Genomic DNA, 19479 nt, shown 5'->3' with positions numbered 1-19479 from the left:
CCATGGCATTACATAAAAGCATCTGCAAAATCTCTTCTACTTTTTGAGATACGGCGTGCCATTGGTAGCCGATTTTTGCGGTTTTGAGGATATTCTTCAATGGAAGCCACAAAAAATTTTTCCCGATGATCCAGGCCCTTCATTGAAGTATTCACGATCAATATCACTCCATTACATCGAAAATCGGCACATTGGGAATCCCGAAGCGCTTTTGGGGTCTTGGGGATTTTTTAATCCGCTTTTTCCAGGGTTGATTGGAATGCTCCTTAGCCTGACAGTACATTTTGCAGATCCGTTGCCGTTCCAAAAGACACGGGACGACGGCCATTTTAGTAACATTCATGTGACAAGAATGACAGTTCTCGAAACTGTCATTCCTCAGGGATTGGGACAAGGAGTTTTCCGAGTGCCTCACATAATTTATGCACTCATTTTTATGGTTCGGAAACGGACTCAAACGCCACATTAGATAAATATATTTTATTTTGCCAGCTTTGTAAACAGATACATTATGAACAATCCTCATTTTTACATTAAACTTTATATTAATAAGCCCTCTCTGAAATAAATACTATAATACGATAATAACATGGTAATACAATAAATAAATATATTTCTGCACAATACATAAGATAAATATTTTACAGCTATTTATATAAGGTGCAAACGTGCCATTGTTGGACCTGCGCAGATAAATGATGTTAATGGTGTTACATACGATGTTTCTCCTTCACCCTGTTCAGCAGTACCGATATCGTACCTCGAGAACAGTGAGAACCAAAACAGCTTACTGGCTAATTTTCTGACTAGATTTACACTCGAATTTAAACCTTGAAACAAAATTTAACGAACTAAAATTGTCACAACATTAACAACATCGAAAAGTGTTTATTAATTGAATAAGTTTAATTTGCGATTATCATTAGTACACTACGAGCTAAACTTCTCATTTTTTCGTGTTGACCCTTCGAAACTCAATACCGAGGAAAAACGATGTAATTGCAGTTCTCTGACTCTCAAATGGCTCAAATCGCTTTTATCGGTTGTGAGTTTCAAAAGCGAATTTATTAGAAATTATAACAGCTGATAACGAACATTTCTAAAATATCCGTCGTATTTCTCGGAATTGGATTTCTCGTACAATAAAAATATGCATTTATTTTCTTAAACGAAAAAATCATATCAATTTTACCACATTTTACTCAATTGTAAACCAAATAGCACCTCAATAGTTGATTCGAATACTTTTAGAAGTTGCTTCCAGGAAGAACGGACATCATTAGTCTTCTGAAGGAACCGCTCTGCTGGATGACTTCAGGATTATTGCCAATTGCAGTTAAATACGCCGGATTGTTTTGGTTAACTACGAGAGGTTGCTGTTTCTAAAATGGGCAAAAAAAAACAATTTGTGGGGAAAATTTTTACGCCATTGCTGAAGGTGTTAGTGGCTGTGAGATTCGGTCATAATAAGAATTTCATCAATATCTGCTGAGTTAATATCTACGCGTCCATTTTATTATTACGTCTAATGTTATAGTTATCTCAATTAGTTTCGTTCCATACAGGAGTTGTTGCTTTTCCAAATGACGCATTCGCCATTTTGCGATCGTAAAAAAATGGCGAAGGCGCCAGATTTTTTTTTCAAGTGAAATGCAAGAGTTTGAAGAGTTCGTCCGTTCCGTGAAGGGCCCAAATTCAAAAAGTGCCTTCACCACTTTGTCACAATTCGAAGTGACCAAATTCATCATTGTCACTGATATCAGTCAGTAGGGGTAGCGTGCAATGCTCTACCCCAACACTCCCGATTGTCACCTCTATCCGATCAGACAGGCACTGAATTTAAATGGCACGAACGCCTCATAATGGATCAGATTAGGCTGCGTACGGCCCTGCTTCGCTCAGATTTAAAACTTTGTTTCTCGTGAGAGAATTTCTCAGAATTATCTTGAGACTTTTGATATAGGACGGTGTACGCGAAGTGTGCTAAGTGAAAGTTTTGTGCGTTGCAATAAACAGGTGCCTGGTGGAAACCAATAGAGGATTACTTGGGAGGATTGGGGGGTTAGAAAGGATGCCCGAGGGACTAAGAAAGGTGCTGAAAACCGTAATTGAATTGTTTGGTTTTATTAAGCTCAAACCAATAATGCATTAGCAGGAAGCGGTGTGAAAAGATACTGAATATAAATAAAAGTTTCCACAAATCACTTAATACATACAATTTAATACATTCTACGAGGGATGGTGTACACCTAGAAACCAAAAAAAAAAACGAACATTTCCCTCAACACCCTATAGAACTTATTTGACACAATACACAGTGAACAGATAAATTACGCAGTAAATTCGATCTAAACTCACAGGTCGCAGCAGAAAATCGCCGAGACTCCCAAATTTTACTTTGCCCTGCGCACTTCTTCCCATAAAATCTACATATACAGCACGGTGAACGTAATAGTCACGACGTCAACGGATGACAATTTTACTGGGCCGCCCGGTGTATTTCCAAATTTATGAAACGGCGCATTCGAAATGAAAATTTCCCCCGTTGCCTGACTTCCCGTCGAATTTATTCCATGATTTAGTCGGTCACTGTTGTATGATATACAGCACAGGTGTTATGCACATGTAAATGACCTCATGCAAACACGATGCGGTTATTGAATCAAAGAGGAAATTCAATTACATGGAATTAAAACACTTTTTTTTATATCGTGAATCCCAATTTATATACAGGGTGTCCGTTTAAGGTTCACTCGGTCTATGCATTTCATTTATATTTCATTGTGCAATCCATACTGTTGAGGGTTACTTGCGAGGTAAATTAAGGAGCATATCGGATGACACAGCAAGCAGGTATGCTTCAAATACCCTTAATTAATAAGTAAAAGACTAATAAAACATAATAATCTGTAAGACTTGTAAGTGTCTGTAAGGGCCGAAAGTTCGCCATGAGCGGGACATGCAAAGTGAATTATTTCTTTCATGTAGGTAGAAAGTAGAAAAATGCAAGAATCACCTTCAATAAGCAAAGCAGCCATAGGGAGATAGCTAAGCGGTCTTAATCAAACATTGAATATCTGTTACCTTGGTGGGGGTGTATATTTTGCTTTGAGGGGCTGTTGTGATTTCTTGGACCGGTGCTGTGTACCCCGAGTAGGAAGCCATATCTTCTTCTTCTTTAAGATATTTGTAGGTTTCGCTCTCAGCAGGATTGAACTTTACCGTTCTCTTTGGAGCGCTGTAAGATAGAACGTTCAAATGAGTTATTGCTGCTCAGTGTTAAACAATACATGAACACCGAACACCAAAGCGGGCACTAAGTGTTTCAAGCTTTTCTGTGCTGAAATTACGTTGGTATAATTTTAAGTAGTATAATCAGCAAAGTTATGTTATAACAACAGTTATTGTTGCTTACACTAAACACCGATGAACTAGGTAAGTAGGTAAATAAGTGTGATGGTCATTTATCAACGAAATATACGAGGTCGGTTGAATTGGGGCAAAGTTGCGCAGGTGGGACTTCAAGAATATGCAGTACCAAAATTTTAAGGGTTCCGTTAACTTTCGGAGCCGTCCAGAGAAAAGCGAACTTAAAAAAAAAGTTTTTGTACTTTCCTCAGCTAATTTGTGGAGGTAAATCAAAATGATTAACGCCTCATCAGTGCATTTTTTCCTCGTCTACAACGTGGCGATATTAGATTTGAAATCCGACGTTTCGATTCTCGACAACCATCATCAATTTTGATTTTTTCCAACAACCGCCATATTGGATTTTCACATTTTTGAGTTCGGCCTTTTTTCTTAATTACCGTGACGTGTCACATGCCAGGAGTCAATCTTAGAATTTAGTAAGAATATTAAAAGTGATATGGAAAAACTCTTGGAAAAACAGGAACTTTGATATTTCCACTAAACTGGCCGACTAATATGTGATACTTGATGAAATCAGGAAAAAGGCTAAATTCAAAACTGCGAAAATCCAAAATGGCGCCTGCAAGAAAAAAAACAATGTTGATGATGGTTGCCGAAAGCGAAACGTCGGGTCCAAAATTTGACTTAGTCACATTTTAGAAAAGGGAAAGTTGCCCTGATGAAGTGTCAATCATTTTGCATTACCTTGCTGAATAAATTGAAAGAAAATTAAAATATTTCCAAAATTTCGTTTTTATCCGAATGCCTCCGAAAGCCATCATAATTATTCAAATTTTCAAACGGCACATGCTCAAGCACCAAATTGCGCAACTTTGCCCCAGTTTAACCGACCTGGTATCGTTTATGGTTTGCGAGAGACGCATGGTAGAGCTCCAAAAACGGGCACCTTGTACAGATACGGTACTTTATTGAATATGATCTACGAGGTGTTGCGCTACTCTTTTCCCAGATAATAATAATAATAAAACTCTAAATAATTTGATTTCAAAGAAAGTGAACTGTCAAAGTCAAAAATCTGTCAAAAATTTCTATTTTACCGTCAAAACTTAAAACTTTTGATTGATTTGACGGTGATTGACGCTAAGCGAAATTGACATTTGACGATTTTTTTTTTTTATAGAAACTGGCGGTTAAACTTCCATTTCGTAATTAGTTACATAATCAAAGCAGGTACCTTCATTTCATAACTTAGTTAACAAATGGAACCAAAATTATTAATGCCTATAGTCTACTTGCCTTGTTAGCCGGCTGCAAAATCAAGAAAACATAGATATTAGACACGAATCATACAATCGAACAGTTGGTGTCTGACGTGTAAGGTGCATATTCATGATTAAAATACCAAAAATTTCAAATCGTAATTTTAAGATATTGTAAAATCTAGATTGAGAACCAAAACTACCGATGGTGGCGCTGCTGCGTCTTAACCACGTGACGAAAACAAATGAATAACTTATACCCTCAAATAGAATTATATATATATATATATATGTCATAACTGTCAGTTACTCGCTTCGCACTTTGCCCACCAGAAGTCGCATTAATTTTTGCGGTTCCCAATTAACTCGGCAATTCTCAATTGGTGGAAGTTGAAAATTAGATTTGTAATTTGAAACTGAGTTACACTTGAATAAAATTCTCTACGGATGAGGCCGTTGAATGGGGCGCAAACCTTCATATAAAAGTTCACGATTTTTATTCCTGGTGAGTAGTTTAAAGGTGAGAACAAAAACTTCTGAACAGTTTTCTTTCAGTTATACGACGCATGAAGCTGGATATGTACATAATTAAATTAGCATAATTAATTAGTTCGCATGGCGTGTAATGATATGTAGAAATAATTATGAAACATAAATGGTACTTACGCATGTACTCCAGTTTGCCTGTGAATAGTGTCAACCACATTGGGTTCGCTATACAGATTGATCGGAGAATTAAATTGCTTGTGCACCACCTGGAAGTTTATACAACTGAATATTTTTTCATTTGAGCAATACAGTCAAATAATAAGTTTGAGTAATAATTTTAAGTAATAATCTTAAGTAATAATTTTAAGTAATAAAATCAAGTAATAATTTTAAGTAATAAAATTAAGTAATAATTTTAGGTAATTAAATTAAGTAATAATCTTAAGTGATAAAAACGTGCGGGTTTTTAAGCTTTTTGGCTGATTTTTATCGAAAATGAAAATATGCTTATTCACTGATTGATCAATTGATCGGAAGAGACGTTAGACGGTGGAGGTGCCATTACCACACGCATGCGTCAAAACGAGCCCCCTAAGTGGCGCTACAGCAGTCGTCTCGAAGACCGTGCCGGATCCAATGGGTGAAGGAGGGTGTGAGTACGAACGTCATTGACACCCCGTATTAAAAACATGACTTTACAGAATAATTAGCGAGAATTTTTCGCTTCGTCCCTGAGTGTTAAACATGAGAACGGGACACAAGACGCATGTAAAACAGGCACACTGGTCGATAGAGCCCCTCGAGAACCTGTTACGAAGCGTTAGGGTTCCCGACAAGCCAACAAAACTGAATGCAAATTGAGAAATTTACGCAGTTATCGTCAGTTAATAGAAATCCCGAAATAAACTAATAAAATTGTCCGAGACGTTAGCAGCCACATCTAAAACGTTAATAAAAAACGGATTTACATACTACATTAACGTATATCTATCCACACGCCATAACTGTGTAGTTATACACAACATTATAGGGTTCACAAACAGCACTACACCATTTCCAGATGTAGTCCAGAAAGCATCACATTTATTTCCCGACAAGTCACACGCATTTCAGAATTGTCATTTGAATTTCACGAATGAAGGGCCGAATTTCAGCAACCGCCGTTCCGATTTCGGCATATCAGTTAACCGAACGTTTTGCCTCGATTTGGAGCTTTTCCGCCGTTCAACCATTCTGAAATTGCTTTCGAGGAACATTTCCGACATGCTACTGACATTCTGAAATGAAAATGACACATGCAAAAGTCCGAACGATTACGCCGAAACCGGGACAAACGGTGGACGAAGTGCAAGTGATAGTGCTGAACTCGCAGCGGTGGTTTACAAAACGCCAGTGATAGTGCTGAAATCGCAGCGATGGTCTGTGAAATGTAAGTGGCATTGCTGAAATCACCTCAGTGGTTTATGAAGTGTAAGTAATAGTGCTGAAATATTTGTGGTGGTTTATGAAACGCGAATGACGGTTTTGAAATCACAGCGGTGTTTTCCGGATTACAACTAAAAATGGTGTGGATAGGAAGTTTAGTGTCGACTGTTGCGTTCCACAAGAAGTCCAGTTAATAATTGATAACATTCTTCGAAATTTTTAAGCTCTTTGTTGGCAAATGCCACTTAGGCCTAATTTTTTTTTTACTTTTTTCTGTATTGTACGGCTTAAAGAAAAATTGCTCCTACGGGCCTGAATCATTTCGTTCAATTTCAAAAAATGCCTTTGTCGTTTGGTGTTTTAACTGAGTGTTAAATGGGCAAATGTGGTAAGGGCCGATTACAAAAAAAAATAAGATCATAAATCGAATCTGCATGCGCTTCAGTCCAGTGTCATCGTAATGATTGTTACATACACGTAATATGATGTAAGATTTGTGAGCTGTTAATTTAAAAGTGATACATTTATTACGGGAAAGTTTTTCTGGTGTTACAAGAGGGTGTTCGCATGGTGCGGTAATGCGGAATTTCGTATGATGTAATGTATGCATAAAACATGCCACTAAAGAAAAGATTCATGCGGAAGACACTGTGTATCACATCATTTAAAAAAATATATTAACCTGTTTATTTGGATCCCCCGTACTTATTCGGTCTAACACTGAGTGTGCAATCTACAAAAAATAAAAAATCCGCAGATTAAAATTGTCTAAACCCAAGATGTGCAGATGAAATAAAAAATGTTGCCCCTTCATCATTTTGTGATGTTCCTGAATTAATGCTCAATTTTCAATTTTTTTTTTTTCAAAACACTCACTGTTTCCAATGACTGCCCTAAATCAACATTCAATTAAAATTTTTGCTTTTAACTTCAAAGTAAAAAATATATAGTTTTTTTCAATTTTAATTTTTTACTGTTTTTTTTTATTCTCTTTTTTTTATTTTTAGTTATTTGCTACATTCAAGTCTCATCTCAACCTAAAATTAGTACTAAAAAAAATCGCAATCGCAATTTATTTTCATTTAAATCAAAATAGGTTTTTTTGTAGTGACCAACGCACTCATCAATGACTCATAACATTGCGAACTGCGAAACAATTTTCGCGCATATTTGGCACCTACGGGAAAAATTCATGCGTTAAAGCACAACGAGGCCTTGCCGTACTATAGAAAAATATTTTTAAAAAAATGCGATTAAGTTTCGAAAAAAATATTTAGTCATTGCTTTCAATCCCTTTTTGCGCCCTAAAGGAGTGTCAGATGGCAGAGTATATAGCTTTCCATTAGAATAGAATGAAGTTGGGGGTGGACCGTCTCCCCTCCAAATTAAGAGGAAAACCCGTGCAGAGGGAGAAAATTCTGTAACGGTTAAAAATAAGGAGAATTTTTCCTTATTTTGTCGCTTCATGACGGCCATCCGCCGGATCTGAACTTTTTTTTTAGGGTTTTTCGCTTCGAAAATACGCGCATGCTTGTTCTACGCACGAGCTCATGTAATAGAAAAACGAAAAATCCTTTTTTTTCTCATTCTGAAATAAACATTTTGGGATGTACTTACGTATCTGTTTATTCTAACCTTCGATCTATTTGCGGCTGTTATGCGAACATCTGGCAGTCGTATTTTTATCGAAAATAAGTTTGATTTGTGGTAAAAAATAAAATCTGTTAAAACTGTGCTCTTTGCCTTCAACAAGTAACAAAATATGTGGCGAAACGCACAGTTGACTGATCGCGGAGGAATACAGGGTGTTCCAGAGAAGGGCGGTCAAAAGAAGGCCCCCGAACTTTGCAGATCCAAATAGACCGATTTAACTCGACTTTCCTCCAGACGATGATGCCAACGAGTCACGGAGAACTTTTTGGTCCGCCCGGTAGATGGGGGATTGTCGCACTACTTTTTCGTGCGACTTCGGCGCGCGAATGAAGCGCAAGTACATTGGAAAATCGCGTCCAATCGACCTATTTTCATCCGAAGAACTTGTGGTACCTACTTCTCTTCTAGTTCAGGCCTTCCTGAGACACCCTGTATTACCCTGTAACGACTAATTACACTTGATCACGCTTTTCCAGTTAGTCTTAAAATGAATTACGTTACAATACGAATTAGTGAAGGGTATATAGGCTTAACCCGCAGTACCTTATGACCATGGTCAAGATGATGAACTGGTGGTGCTCTCACACTGGGGTTAGGATGATGGCGCAGGTAGCTTTCAGTCGGTCCGGGTTCCCTCTTCACTTTAGCGCCAGGGAGTACGAGAGGGGTGGTGCGGTACGGCTATAACAAATGACGGAACACAGGTACAAACATGGCGATAAACATGGGAGGAATACGATTACGAATGAAGAGGAGAGGAACGATGATTGCCTGTGAAGGGCGGTACCAAAAGTACTTTACTTTGAACTTCTTTTCTACTTTCGGCAAGTTGAGGTTCAATCTTGCAGTTTGGGGGAAATGTAGAAAATCCTAATAAATAATAATCTGATGGGGACAGATCGGGTGAGCGCGACGGCCAGCGCGCATACTATGTATTACACCGTTTCTAGCACGTTGCGTTTTTCTTCGCTTGGAAAGAGCGTTTTGTTAAGAAACAGCTGTTAGTTTTTAGTTTTATTTCAGCCTTGTTTTTTTTTTATTACGTCCCTTGTTGCCATTTAACTTTTAAGTTATTTGGCTTCCCAAGTTTATTGTTCCCAGTTCAAAAATACAAACCTTTTTCTTCTTGCTAGTATATTTTTAAAAGCGGCCATAATTTCAAAACTTTGTTATTCCTTTGTGTAAGCCCAACATTATAAATCTGAATTGTGGTTTTTACTAGCAGCTCTCAAGGAAGCATTTGCGGAGAAGCTGAAAAATTGCGAAACAACATTGGGGCTATCGTAAACATCTAACAAAATTAGTTTATAATTAGATTTTAAAAGCAGGGCACTGAATTATAATAATGGCGGGTCATCGACGCAAATTGGTTAGTTCAACACTCGGCGGATGTCTACTCAGCAGATGATTTAGCACTACAGATCGGAGAATCTGCACCTAAGTACTGAGAAAATCGCAAAAAAATTTGATGGAAACTGAGAAAATTCCAACGCGATTAGGTCCCTTTTACCCATGCTTGAGCTGTTTCTGCTGGTTGATTGTAGGAAAATTGCTCTCTGGATGCACTTCTGGAGAGAATCATATTCAGAGATTTCACAACACTTTATGCACTTACGCACAATATTTTATGGCTGAATTTAAGCACCAAGTTGGACCGATATTCCCTCAAAACTGACTCGCCGATATTCGGATTGGCATCGAGGTATTAAGAGCATAATATTTTCGGATGTTGAGAAAAATTTACGTAGGCAAGGTGTCATGAATATGGCGGATAATTACTGGGACTAGCGCGTGGGCATGTTCATTAAGGTACACAGCTACTGTTAATGAAATTGGAATTTTTCTCAGGCGATATTCCAAGAATATGTTAAATTCCAAGTGTAAAATTCCGGCTAATTTTTACATTTTTAGTTATCCCCAGCTCATGCGCGCAGGTAACACAAAACGATTCGCGCTTCATCAGTGCAACTTTCCCTCCTTCTTCACGTAGAGATGTCACACTTCAAATCCGACATTTTGTTTCACGGCGACCATCGCCAATTTTGTTTTTTCTCACGGGCGCCATCTTGGATTTTCCCATTTTCGAATTCGGCCTCTTTTTCTGGTTACTGTGACGTGTCACACGTCGGGGTTCGGGCTGCCAGTTTGGCGCAAACACCAACAATCATATCCGAAAATTTTTAGCAAAAAGATCGTTGCCGATGTCCACATAAATGGCAAGACTGAAACTTAGCTTGTGATGCGTCGTAGTATTCAGAAGAGAAGACCGAATCCGAGAGTGGGAAAGTCCAAGATGGCGCCCGTGAGAAAAAACAAAATTGGCGATGGTCGCCGTGAAACGAAACGTCGGATTTGATGTGAGACATCTCCACGGGAAGAAAGAGGAAAGGTTGCACGGATGAAGTGTCGATAATTATTAGTTTTCTTGTCAAATAAGCGGTGGAAAAAATTTTCCAAAGGGGTCAGTTCTTTTCAAACTTTCAAACGGCGCATTCTAGAACCCCCAATTACCGGGAGCCCCGCGGTTGAGCCCCACAAATCGATACCCAGTATCTTTCAGGCAACTCCATGAACTATAATAAAATTCTGCCATTTAATTTTGAAGTGCATAAATTCAGTAACAGAGTATATAAATAAATGGACCTTGCTTGTGACATTACCTGGAGGTTTTCCAATAGATCTATTTGGTAGGTAAACAAAGCATTTTAGCCAAAACTGCCGAACTTATGCAACCGCGGATAATTTTAGGTTGTAAATATCAGTATAAATTCGTAATTTACCTGTTTCGTGACGTGAATATCACCATTCTCTTCTTGTCTTCTCGGATGGCCGTATTCGTATATTTCGAAGTAGTGATTGTCGATGGGGGTTAAGGGGTTGGTATACACCGGAGTAAGGGCCGATCCGCCAATGGAGCCTCCTGGGCTGTAACCTGCAAAAATCGACAACGTGAAACAGATATTTGCGGCGCAAACCTGCAACTCTTTGAATATTCCAACAGTTCAGCTAATCAGAAGTCGAGCGAGGTTCCCCTAGAACCAGACGGAAAACGACTAATTTGGAAGGTATTTGCGGTACAATACAGGGCGGTCCACCTTTCGGGCTGCAATATAGTACAGGGTGGACCACCTAGACGGGTTACTCCCCAGGGTGACCCACCCACGGCGGGAATGCGCCTTTCGCGCTGTCAGAGGCCGTTCTGGCGGCAACTTACCTGATGGACTAAGGCCAGGACCCCTTGGAGAAAGATTTGGAGAGACAGACAAGGGACTGTAATGGGAGCTATTTCGTGAGGAGCCAGTGCTTGCGTTGTGACGTGGTGCTGTTTCTCTGCAAAAAAGTAAGTAACCGTGGTTTAACTTGTAATGAAGGAGGAACAGATATGAAACTAAAGCAGAGGACCATTAATGCGCCGCGCATTGGAGACAATTCGCCATTTTGTCACCGTAGGGCGAGCAGATACCACCTATACCGATCAGAAGTGGTGAGGCGCACTTATCTACAGCGCACCACGTGCTATTTGAAAAATGACTGAAGTTCCTTGGACGTTTAGGTCTTGGTATTAGCTCCGCTAATTATTTTCCGAATTTTTTCCTAATTAATATGCTGATCATTCTCCCAAATTATTCTCCTAATTATTCTCCTAATTATTCTTCTAATTATTCTCCCAATTATTCTCTGAATGGTTCTCTTAATTATTCTCCTAATTTTTCTCTCAATTGTTCTCCTAATTATTCCCTTAATAATTCTCTAATTACCCTAATTAGGATACCTTTGGAATTTGATACTTTAAGGTAAAGACTGCGGAAGCAAAAGCCGCTCCTCGAATCGCACTTCCTATGTGTTTTAAGTGTTAATTTCATCACATTATCAAGCACTCAAGGAGAAGTGTTGTAACATTTGTGCGTACGGGAAAGATTTAACTGTCAGACAAGTTTACAAATAGACCAAAAATCGAACGGTTTAAAATAAACCGGAATGCCTTAAGCGCTATCTGGATCTGCTCGATCGAAGGCCATTTGAATTATATCTTTTCAAAGAGGGGAATTGTTTGGATTGTAAGATGAAACTTGAAAACCCGCTTTTTTAAGTTTCTTTGTTGTTTTTTTAATTTTTTACATTTTTTCTCTTGTTTTTGCCTGCGAATCGCGAGCGAAAATCGAGCGAAAAATACAGAAAAAACGGAGGTGACGATGTCTGGGCCAGTAGCAATCAGTAGTCGTTCAAGACGAGGCCACGGTGACAATGGGTCACTGAACAGACAACCTGTAAACCGCTTAAAATATCAAGTATTCATGTGGTCCAGAATGAAATGTTTCCAGGGATAAGTGCTTTCATAACAATGCTCTGGTAGACGTGGAAAATAGTCTATTAATAAACCATGAGGGCGTGTTTTTAATGAGTTTATCTGGAGCCAACAATATTTTCGATTCCAGCGATTTTGTTTAAATCCAATTCTATTGTACAATGCCGAAGTTCGACAATAAATGGAAATTAGACATTGAAATGGAGCACTTCGGACGTGATGTATTCGAAATTAAGCAAAACGCGAAATTAAATTACTTAGACGATTTTAGGGTTGAGAATTGCACCGGTGTAATGGTGCTTTGGATAGTTGCACTAGTGCAATTTATGGCTGCAATTCGCTGGGATTTGGCCGAGCGCGACAGTGAGAAGCCAGAACTATTGCACTGTTAAAATATCGAATTTAATTGGTGAATGAAATTCTCATTCAAATTCTGCAGCAATTTTCTGCAGTAAAAAAGACAGATTCGTTTCGTGACATTTACGCTCGACGCGTCACTAGGAGGCATTTATCAATGCACCGTCACGACGTCGTAGGTAATAGATATGTTTGGCGCACCTGCCAGAAAGCATCAGAAAACGCTAAGGTTTCCGTGCCGTTATTAAACAGCTTGCAGCTCGTACTTGCGCGTGAGGCATTGTTCCCAAACACAACAAAAAACAGAAAAAAAATACTGTTGGAATTCGCCCGTGGGGTTTGTGCGTATGTCCAGGTCCATCGGCGAGGCAAAGTCGCAGTACCTAAAATCTGCATCGCCAGACGGCCAACGCGCCTCCCCAAATTCCTTTGGGAAATTCATTCTTTTAACGATCAGATACTACGATTAACCCAAACACGTGCAATCCTAAACGAAAGCATGGCGCAAATAATGCGTGTTAAATTTAACCAAAGGTCTCCTATGTCGCGGCAAACGATTTTGAACAGTTTTGTCTCACTAACTCGTTAGCCAAACCTCACTAATAGTAAACTAGGTCCGTGTAAATAAAGGATCATGCCAAATTTACTCACAAATATCTGTTGTATGACGGCATGGCACCACACGTTTAGAACAACACACAATTCACCCGGAATAAGGCACGAACCCCGGACCGAGCAGACGAAAATTCGGAAAACTCCCGGTGAGGATGGCACGGTCAAATTGAATCGGAACGACGGGGGAATCCAGAATGTTGGGAAAGCGCGATTACACAGGAAATATTTTAAGAAATCGTTTGCATAGTTCAAAAATAATATTATATCGCCTTTCAGCTGGACGAATTCCAAACAGATATTTTTTATTAGCGCCCCCATTAAAAATCATTGTACAGCGTGGGCTGGACATGTCTCGGGTTTGTTTAACGTTCAGTAATTTTTTATGCAAAAAAAAATTTATTAACGCTTCAATTTTAGCGCAGGATCGCATGGACGGCAAAAGATGCCGATCAGATTGATCGCGCTCCTCGACGCGATCAATCTGATCCGTATTTTTCACGCAATTGCTCGGTGGTTTTCCGAAATGCGGAGGCTTGAAGTTTGCAAAAGTGGCTAAAATTGGCCACCGCCCGGCACTTTGGGAATTTTCAGGGAAAATTCGACGCTTTCGAGCTGCTGTTTCTGGCTCCAATCCACGGGCGTGTGTCCCGTATCGATTCTGAATGCTTTAGTGGAAGCTCTTGAGCAATTCAAGATGTAGTTTGAAGAATCCCCGTTCCGGAGAACCGTCAAAATCGCTAAGAATCAGCGTGAATATGAGTCCCTGTCTCGGGAACCGAACGAGAACGGGCAGCCCGCGCGGTCCAGCCCGACAGGGCTCGCGGAGACGATTAATACGAGCCGAGTTATCGATGGCTCTTGGGGTTCCCAGGAGATCGACCCTAGAATTTGGGGAACTGCCCATAAAGTTAGGTGCCTCCTCCCAATTTGGGAATTTCAAAAAGCGCGGAATTTTAATATTTCAAATTCCCTCAAACTCGGAAACGTCTGCAGGACTTTTTTAGCCATGCTGGATTGGACTTTTTACTCCTTTAGGAGGCTCTGAGAATCACAGAAGAACGTGAAGGCGCGCCCTGCGTCTGAATATCTCATCTAATCACGATTTGTTATTCCAACACAGTCCCCATCTATCTATTTGTCATTTCACTAAAGAAATGTCTAACTACCACGACCTGTCACTACCTGTCGCCTGACAAGCTGTCAATTTTGACAGCAGTTTGAAAATAGAAGTGACAAGATTAATACCAGAATTCTTGATATAACGGACTTCTTAGCATACCGGATTTCTTGGGGCGAATATAGCAAACTCTCCTTCTACATAATTCAGTGGCGATGTCTTCGTAACAACTCTCACTGCCTGCGCGTAGATCGACTTACCTTTGCACCACTATGCGTACGGTATTGCCAGCGTTTCGAAACAAATTTTGTGCATCTTCATGTCTGATATCTCTGGAGTCGTAATTCCCAACTTTGCTGATAATGTCGCCCCGCTGCAGTACCCCTTGGGCAGGCGATGCGAAAGCTACCTAACAGAAGTAGTTGTCAAAAATTCGATATTATAATGGGTCGTCGAGACAATCGTCAACCAATGCCGTTAACGTGGCGCGTGCCACGTTAACGCTATTAGTTGAAGTCGCAAGTGTCAAAATATTTTTGGACGTTTGACATTGGCGTGTGGTAAAAATTCGTATCGCACGCGTGTGTTTAAAAGTTTCTCGAGACTTTGTTGCCGCAGCTGTAGCTGCAGCTCCGAAATTTTTCGAAAATTGGGCGCATGACGTGCGAACGAGAAACCCCATTTCCCTCTGGATGGTCGGGAAGTCGCAATGTCAAAACAATCCAAATCTGACCAACTTATATTGATTCACCTTGGAAGTAGATCTATGTGTCACAGTTTCTGAAATATTCCGAAAAATGTCAAAATATGTCAATTAAGAAAAAGAATCTGGTTACTGTCAGCCTTCGCCCATGCGTTTCCTATGGACAGATTTTCTTGCCATATCTATAGTTTTCTGCCACGATAGTCAATTTTCACTTTCCACAACGAGGAACGTGACCGACTTCCAGGCAGGTTTTCTGGCTTTTAACTGACCCGATTTCACATTTTTGAGAATATTTCGCAGAAAATGAAATTCGACCGTGCAACGCTCACTCTTCCAGCGATTTCAATGATGGTGGCGATTGCCAAAATGACCACCCCGCATTGAACAAGGCCAATTCATGGCTAATTTATAGATATTTCTAATTTGTGCAATTTAAATCGGATTTATGGCGCGCTTTCAAATTATACTCTGCACATTGAGGAATTTTCATCTCGCATGAGAATGGTCGTTGCGCTACTCCTGCGGTTACTTAAATACACCCCGCACAAGTAATGGAGAAAAACCCCAAAAAAAATCCATTGTACTTATCGTAGGAGGTGCTGAGGTACTCACTTTAGTGACGATTAGAGGCGTCTTCACATCAGCCCCACCGACGAGGCTGAAGCCCCAGGGTTGGTCGGGAAAATTCCTGCGCAAATCGACCACAAACTCGTGATGTTTTCCCATCAGAAATTCTTCGACAGTTTCCGCGAAAGTCACTTCGAAAACTAAATATTGAATTATTTATCAAGTAAACACGGGTTTACTTTGAGGAAAATTTAAAAATAAACTACAGTCAAAATTCGGACGCCCTTGAACGCGCTGCGCTCGTCAGAGGATCATAGATGTGTCTCAACACCACACGACACTCATTTTTGATCGATTTCGGAAAATTTTTTTTTAATCGTAAATAAAAAGACTCTAGAGAGATCGAAATGTTACGTTATGAAAACCGACCGTTAGCAAAGCAGGTGCACTTAGGTTCAAAATTGATTTGGCATTGATAGTTAGAAAATGCATATTCGATGGCCCCTCCTGCCAGAGCGGACATTGTGGAGCAGAAATAGAACGCCGTGGCCTGGCATTAGTTGGTGCCTGCTGAACGTACTCGGAGTTAGTACTGATTCTTATCGATAATTTGGGAGATCCAAAGGTCACCCGAATCCAGCTAGCACTACGGGTTAGGGCTGGAAAAATCATTTGAGTTGTCTGCAGTAGCACTATTTCCGACACAGCAAGGAGTAGTACCAAGGTCGGGTCGTGCTGAAAATGTCAAATTTCCAAGGACGACGAGGTCTATTTATCGACAGAGAAAAGAATCCCGACAAAATTATCTACTTCACAGGTTTCTCCGTAAAATTTCAAAAACTCCTCTCTCAACAATTCGTGCGATTTTATCGAAAACTCTTAACAATATCTGATTTTATACCGCCAAAAGGATCGGTTTCCGCGATTTGTAAAATAATCTCGTATAGCAAATTGGTATTGTTTGGTACGCGACTCTGGCGTAGGTTCGTGCATTCGTTCTTAGCGTTCAGCGAACTCAGTTAAAGTCTTCCCTGCACGATTTATATTAAAAAATGCTCCGTACAAGAACACCTTGAGCCAGATCCTGGAAGTTATTTTAGTATGTTGGTTATTAAATTGTGACCCAGTTACCCCGGCAACTGTTCGCCAGATAACGCAATTCATTCAGAAATTCGAAACAGAAATTTTAGACTGGAGTGTACATTTCCACCACATCCTCTTTGCGTTAGTTAAAAAAATGCATTTCCTCATAGGCATTAATTCACAGAATAAGACAAATTAATAACGGTGGGACAGGTACTCGGAAAAAAGTCAAATGCTGCAAAAACGTTTTTATTTTTTTTCTCAGCTTACTTGGCGAGGTAATTCAAAATGATTGGTGCTTCATTAGTGCAACTCTCCCTCTTCTATAGCTTTGACGAGGTCGTATCTGAAATCCGGCGTTTCGGTTTTCCGCCACCATCATCGACTCCATTGTTTCTTATATGGCGCCATCTTGGATTTTCACAATCAATGCGGCTTTTTTTCTGATTACCGCGATGTATCAGATCAAAAGTTTCGGCCTGTCAGATTAGTGGAGATTTCAAAAATCCCGTGTCGCTACGAGTTTTTCGATATGTCCACCGAACTGCAAAACTAAGCCTTAACACATGATACATCATAGGAATCAGAAAGGAAAGGCGAATTAAAAAATGTGAAAACGCAACGTAGTGTCCATAAGAAAAAACAAAGTTGATGATGGTTGCCCAAAATCGAAACGTCGGATTTCAAACTTCGCAGCACCACATTATAGAGGAGAAAAAGGTGCGCTGATGATGTGTCAACAATATTGCATTATCTCTCCAAATAGGCCGAAGAGAAAATATTAACGTTTCTCCAAAGTGTCTTTTTTTTGTTGTTGCTGAACCTGAGTTGCAAAAATGGACATGCTGTGTCCATATGTGCACGAGTCGATGCAAAAACGAACTGGAAGCTGGAACTTTAAGTCGAATTTACCTCATAAAATTTAACGTCTTGTGGTTGTTGCATCAATCAAGATGGACGTGAATTTATTTCTAACTCAATTGATTGACAAAATTTTCATGAGAACTCGGATTAATAAAATGAGTTCGAAGGTCAACCTTTTGTCCAGTTTATTAGTGCCAGTGGCCAATAATTGCCAAACTTTGGTACGTTGGTCCCAATGCAATGATAGATCATTTTGTTCGTTTCTGTCTTCCAACGATGAAAGCAAGACTCATTTATTTTAAGTGCCGTTTTAAAAAGCCACCGACGAAAGATTTAAAGTGTTCATTTTACTTAAATGGGGGCAACGCTCGACGAAAAATTGGGATTATTTTGATGTCCAGAAAGTGTAAGCAAGGGAAAGGAGGTCCAATTGTATTCCAGTGGGATTCAATGAGTTAAAAACAATCTGGATATGACTGCCGCCAAGCTTTCTATATGCACAATATCCCAAAAAATCTGTTTTCATATTTGCACTAAAGCGGAAAAAAATTAAGCTTCAATTCCAAACCGCAACTTACATTTTTCTTTTCCTGCCCTTCCCTGTAGTGCCAAAATGCAGGTCTTTGATAGGGCATGTTTTCTGTATTTTGCAGTACCACTTCAAGTTATAGAGATGAGAGTGTGATCGCTTCACAACCTATCAAAATATTGTAATTTCCGATCTGATGTTCATGCGGAGGCGGCACGTCAGTGCCGCCTTTCCGCGCACAGAACTTGCTCGGCGTATTTTTAGCTTTTTAAAGCTGGATCCGCCACCAATATGTTTCCTCTATTTGTGACGGTGGAAACAATGTATACAAGGTGTCCATTTGAGGATCTCGGTAACCGTAAAAGATACGAGGTTGGCAAAAACGGGAAAAACTTCAATTTTGAAAAATAGTTTTTTGTTTTTTTCCTTAGCTGTAGCATGTCAGTTTCGCGGAGATATAAGAGAATCCTCAAACTCCTAATTTCCCTGTTTCCATTTTCACATCATACACTCTGAGTGAAGAGGCATAGCGTTGGATAGTCCTTTTTTTCGCCATTCAATGATGAAATCTCTTTTTTACAACTTATCGATCTAATTTTAGATATCCACTGATCAAAATTAGGTGCTTTTTGCAATTGGAGGAACCAAAAATTCGTTGCGAATGAGAAAAAGTAAGCTTTGACTAATACTATTTCCTGACAATTTGGTGAAGTTAATATTCCTCCTTTCAAAGAGAAATTTATCCTAAGAGTAAGATGTGTTTCCGGCAGATTTGAAATATCAATGTTAATTTAGAATTTCATAAAGCATTATAGACGTAGTTTTCATTTACCATTTAGTTTAGCAAAGAATCAATGTTTTTGCAAACATGTTTGAGTTTCCCTTTCAATGCCGTTTCTTGATTTAACCCAACTTTTGAATCAACATTTCGTACGTAATGCCTTATGAAATTCTACATTAGTATTTTCTTCCAAATCTTAATAATTTAATAAGCATAAAATTTCACTTTGCCAAATTGTCCACATTCCCATGTTGGACGCTATTTCAACCTATTTAAAGTTGAATTTGATCAATTTGATCGATTTCTATCCGTGTCACATTCATTTAAGAATTTCTGTGCTATATTGTCGGTTTCGA

General features: G+C 39.4%; 1 protein-coding gene across 8 annotated transcripts; it reads right to left on the bottom strand.

Moving 5' to 3' along the window:
* Nucleotides 1–465: 465 nt before the first annotated feature.
* Zasp66 (PDZ_signaling and DUF4749 domain-containing protein Zasp66) lies at nt 466–18581 on the bottom strand. 8 transcript variants are annotated; one of them, XM_066303091.1, is made up of 10 exons: nt 18392–18569; nt 15912–16066; nt 14854–15002; nt 11413–11528; nt 10979–11130; nt 8742–8879; nt 7228–7278; nt 5298–5386; nt 3085–3238; nt 466–1382 (listed from the first exon to the last, which is right to left on the bottom strand). In XM_066303091.1, exons 2-10 carry the CDS (start codon nt 16023–16025, stop codon nt 1248–1250), a joined length of 1098 nt encoding a protein of 365 aa, XP_066159188.1. In that variant the 5' UTR covers nt 16026–16066; nt 18392–18569; the 3' UTR covers nt 466–1247. The 8 variants fall into 8 exon arrangements, with proteins under 8 accessions (XP_066159188.1, XP_066159190.1, XP_066159187.1 ...); XM_066303095.1 differs by lacking the exon at nt 18392–18569 and adding an exon at nt 2217–2249 and having other exon boundaries at nt 1225–1382; nt 15912–16319; XM_066303093.1 differs by lacking the exon at nt 15912–16066 and having other exon boundaries at nt 18392–18581.
* Between the last annotated feature and the right edge of the window lie 898 nt (nt 18582–19479).

Source organism: Euwallacea fornicatus, chromosome 4, assembly GCF_040115645.1.
Source record: "Euwallacea fornicatus isolate EFF26 chromosome 4, ASM4011564v1, whole genome shotgun sequence".
Taxonomy (NCBI): domain Eukaryota; kingdom Metazoa; phylum Arthropoda; class Insecta; order Coleoptera; family Curculionidae; genus Euwallacea; species Euwallacea fornicatus.
This window is presented reverse-complemented; position numbering and strand designations above follow the sequence as displayed.

Coding starts and splice junctions, on each gene's coding strand:
- Zasp66 (XM_066303091.1), bottom strand. CDS start 16,025: ATGGGAAAACATCACGAGTTTGTGGTCGATTTGCGCAGGAATTTTCCC. Junction 8,880..10,978: donor ATATTCACGTCACGAAACAG/GTAAATTACGAA, acceptor CATTTGTTATAG/CCGTACCGCACCACCCCTCT. Junction 3,239..5,297: donor AGGCAAACTGGAGTACATGC/GTAAGTACCATT, acceptor TCTATCTTACAG/CGCTCCAAAGAGAACGGTAA.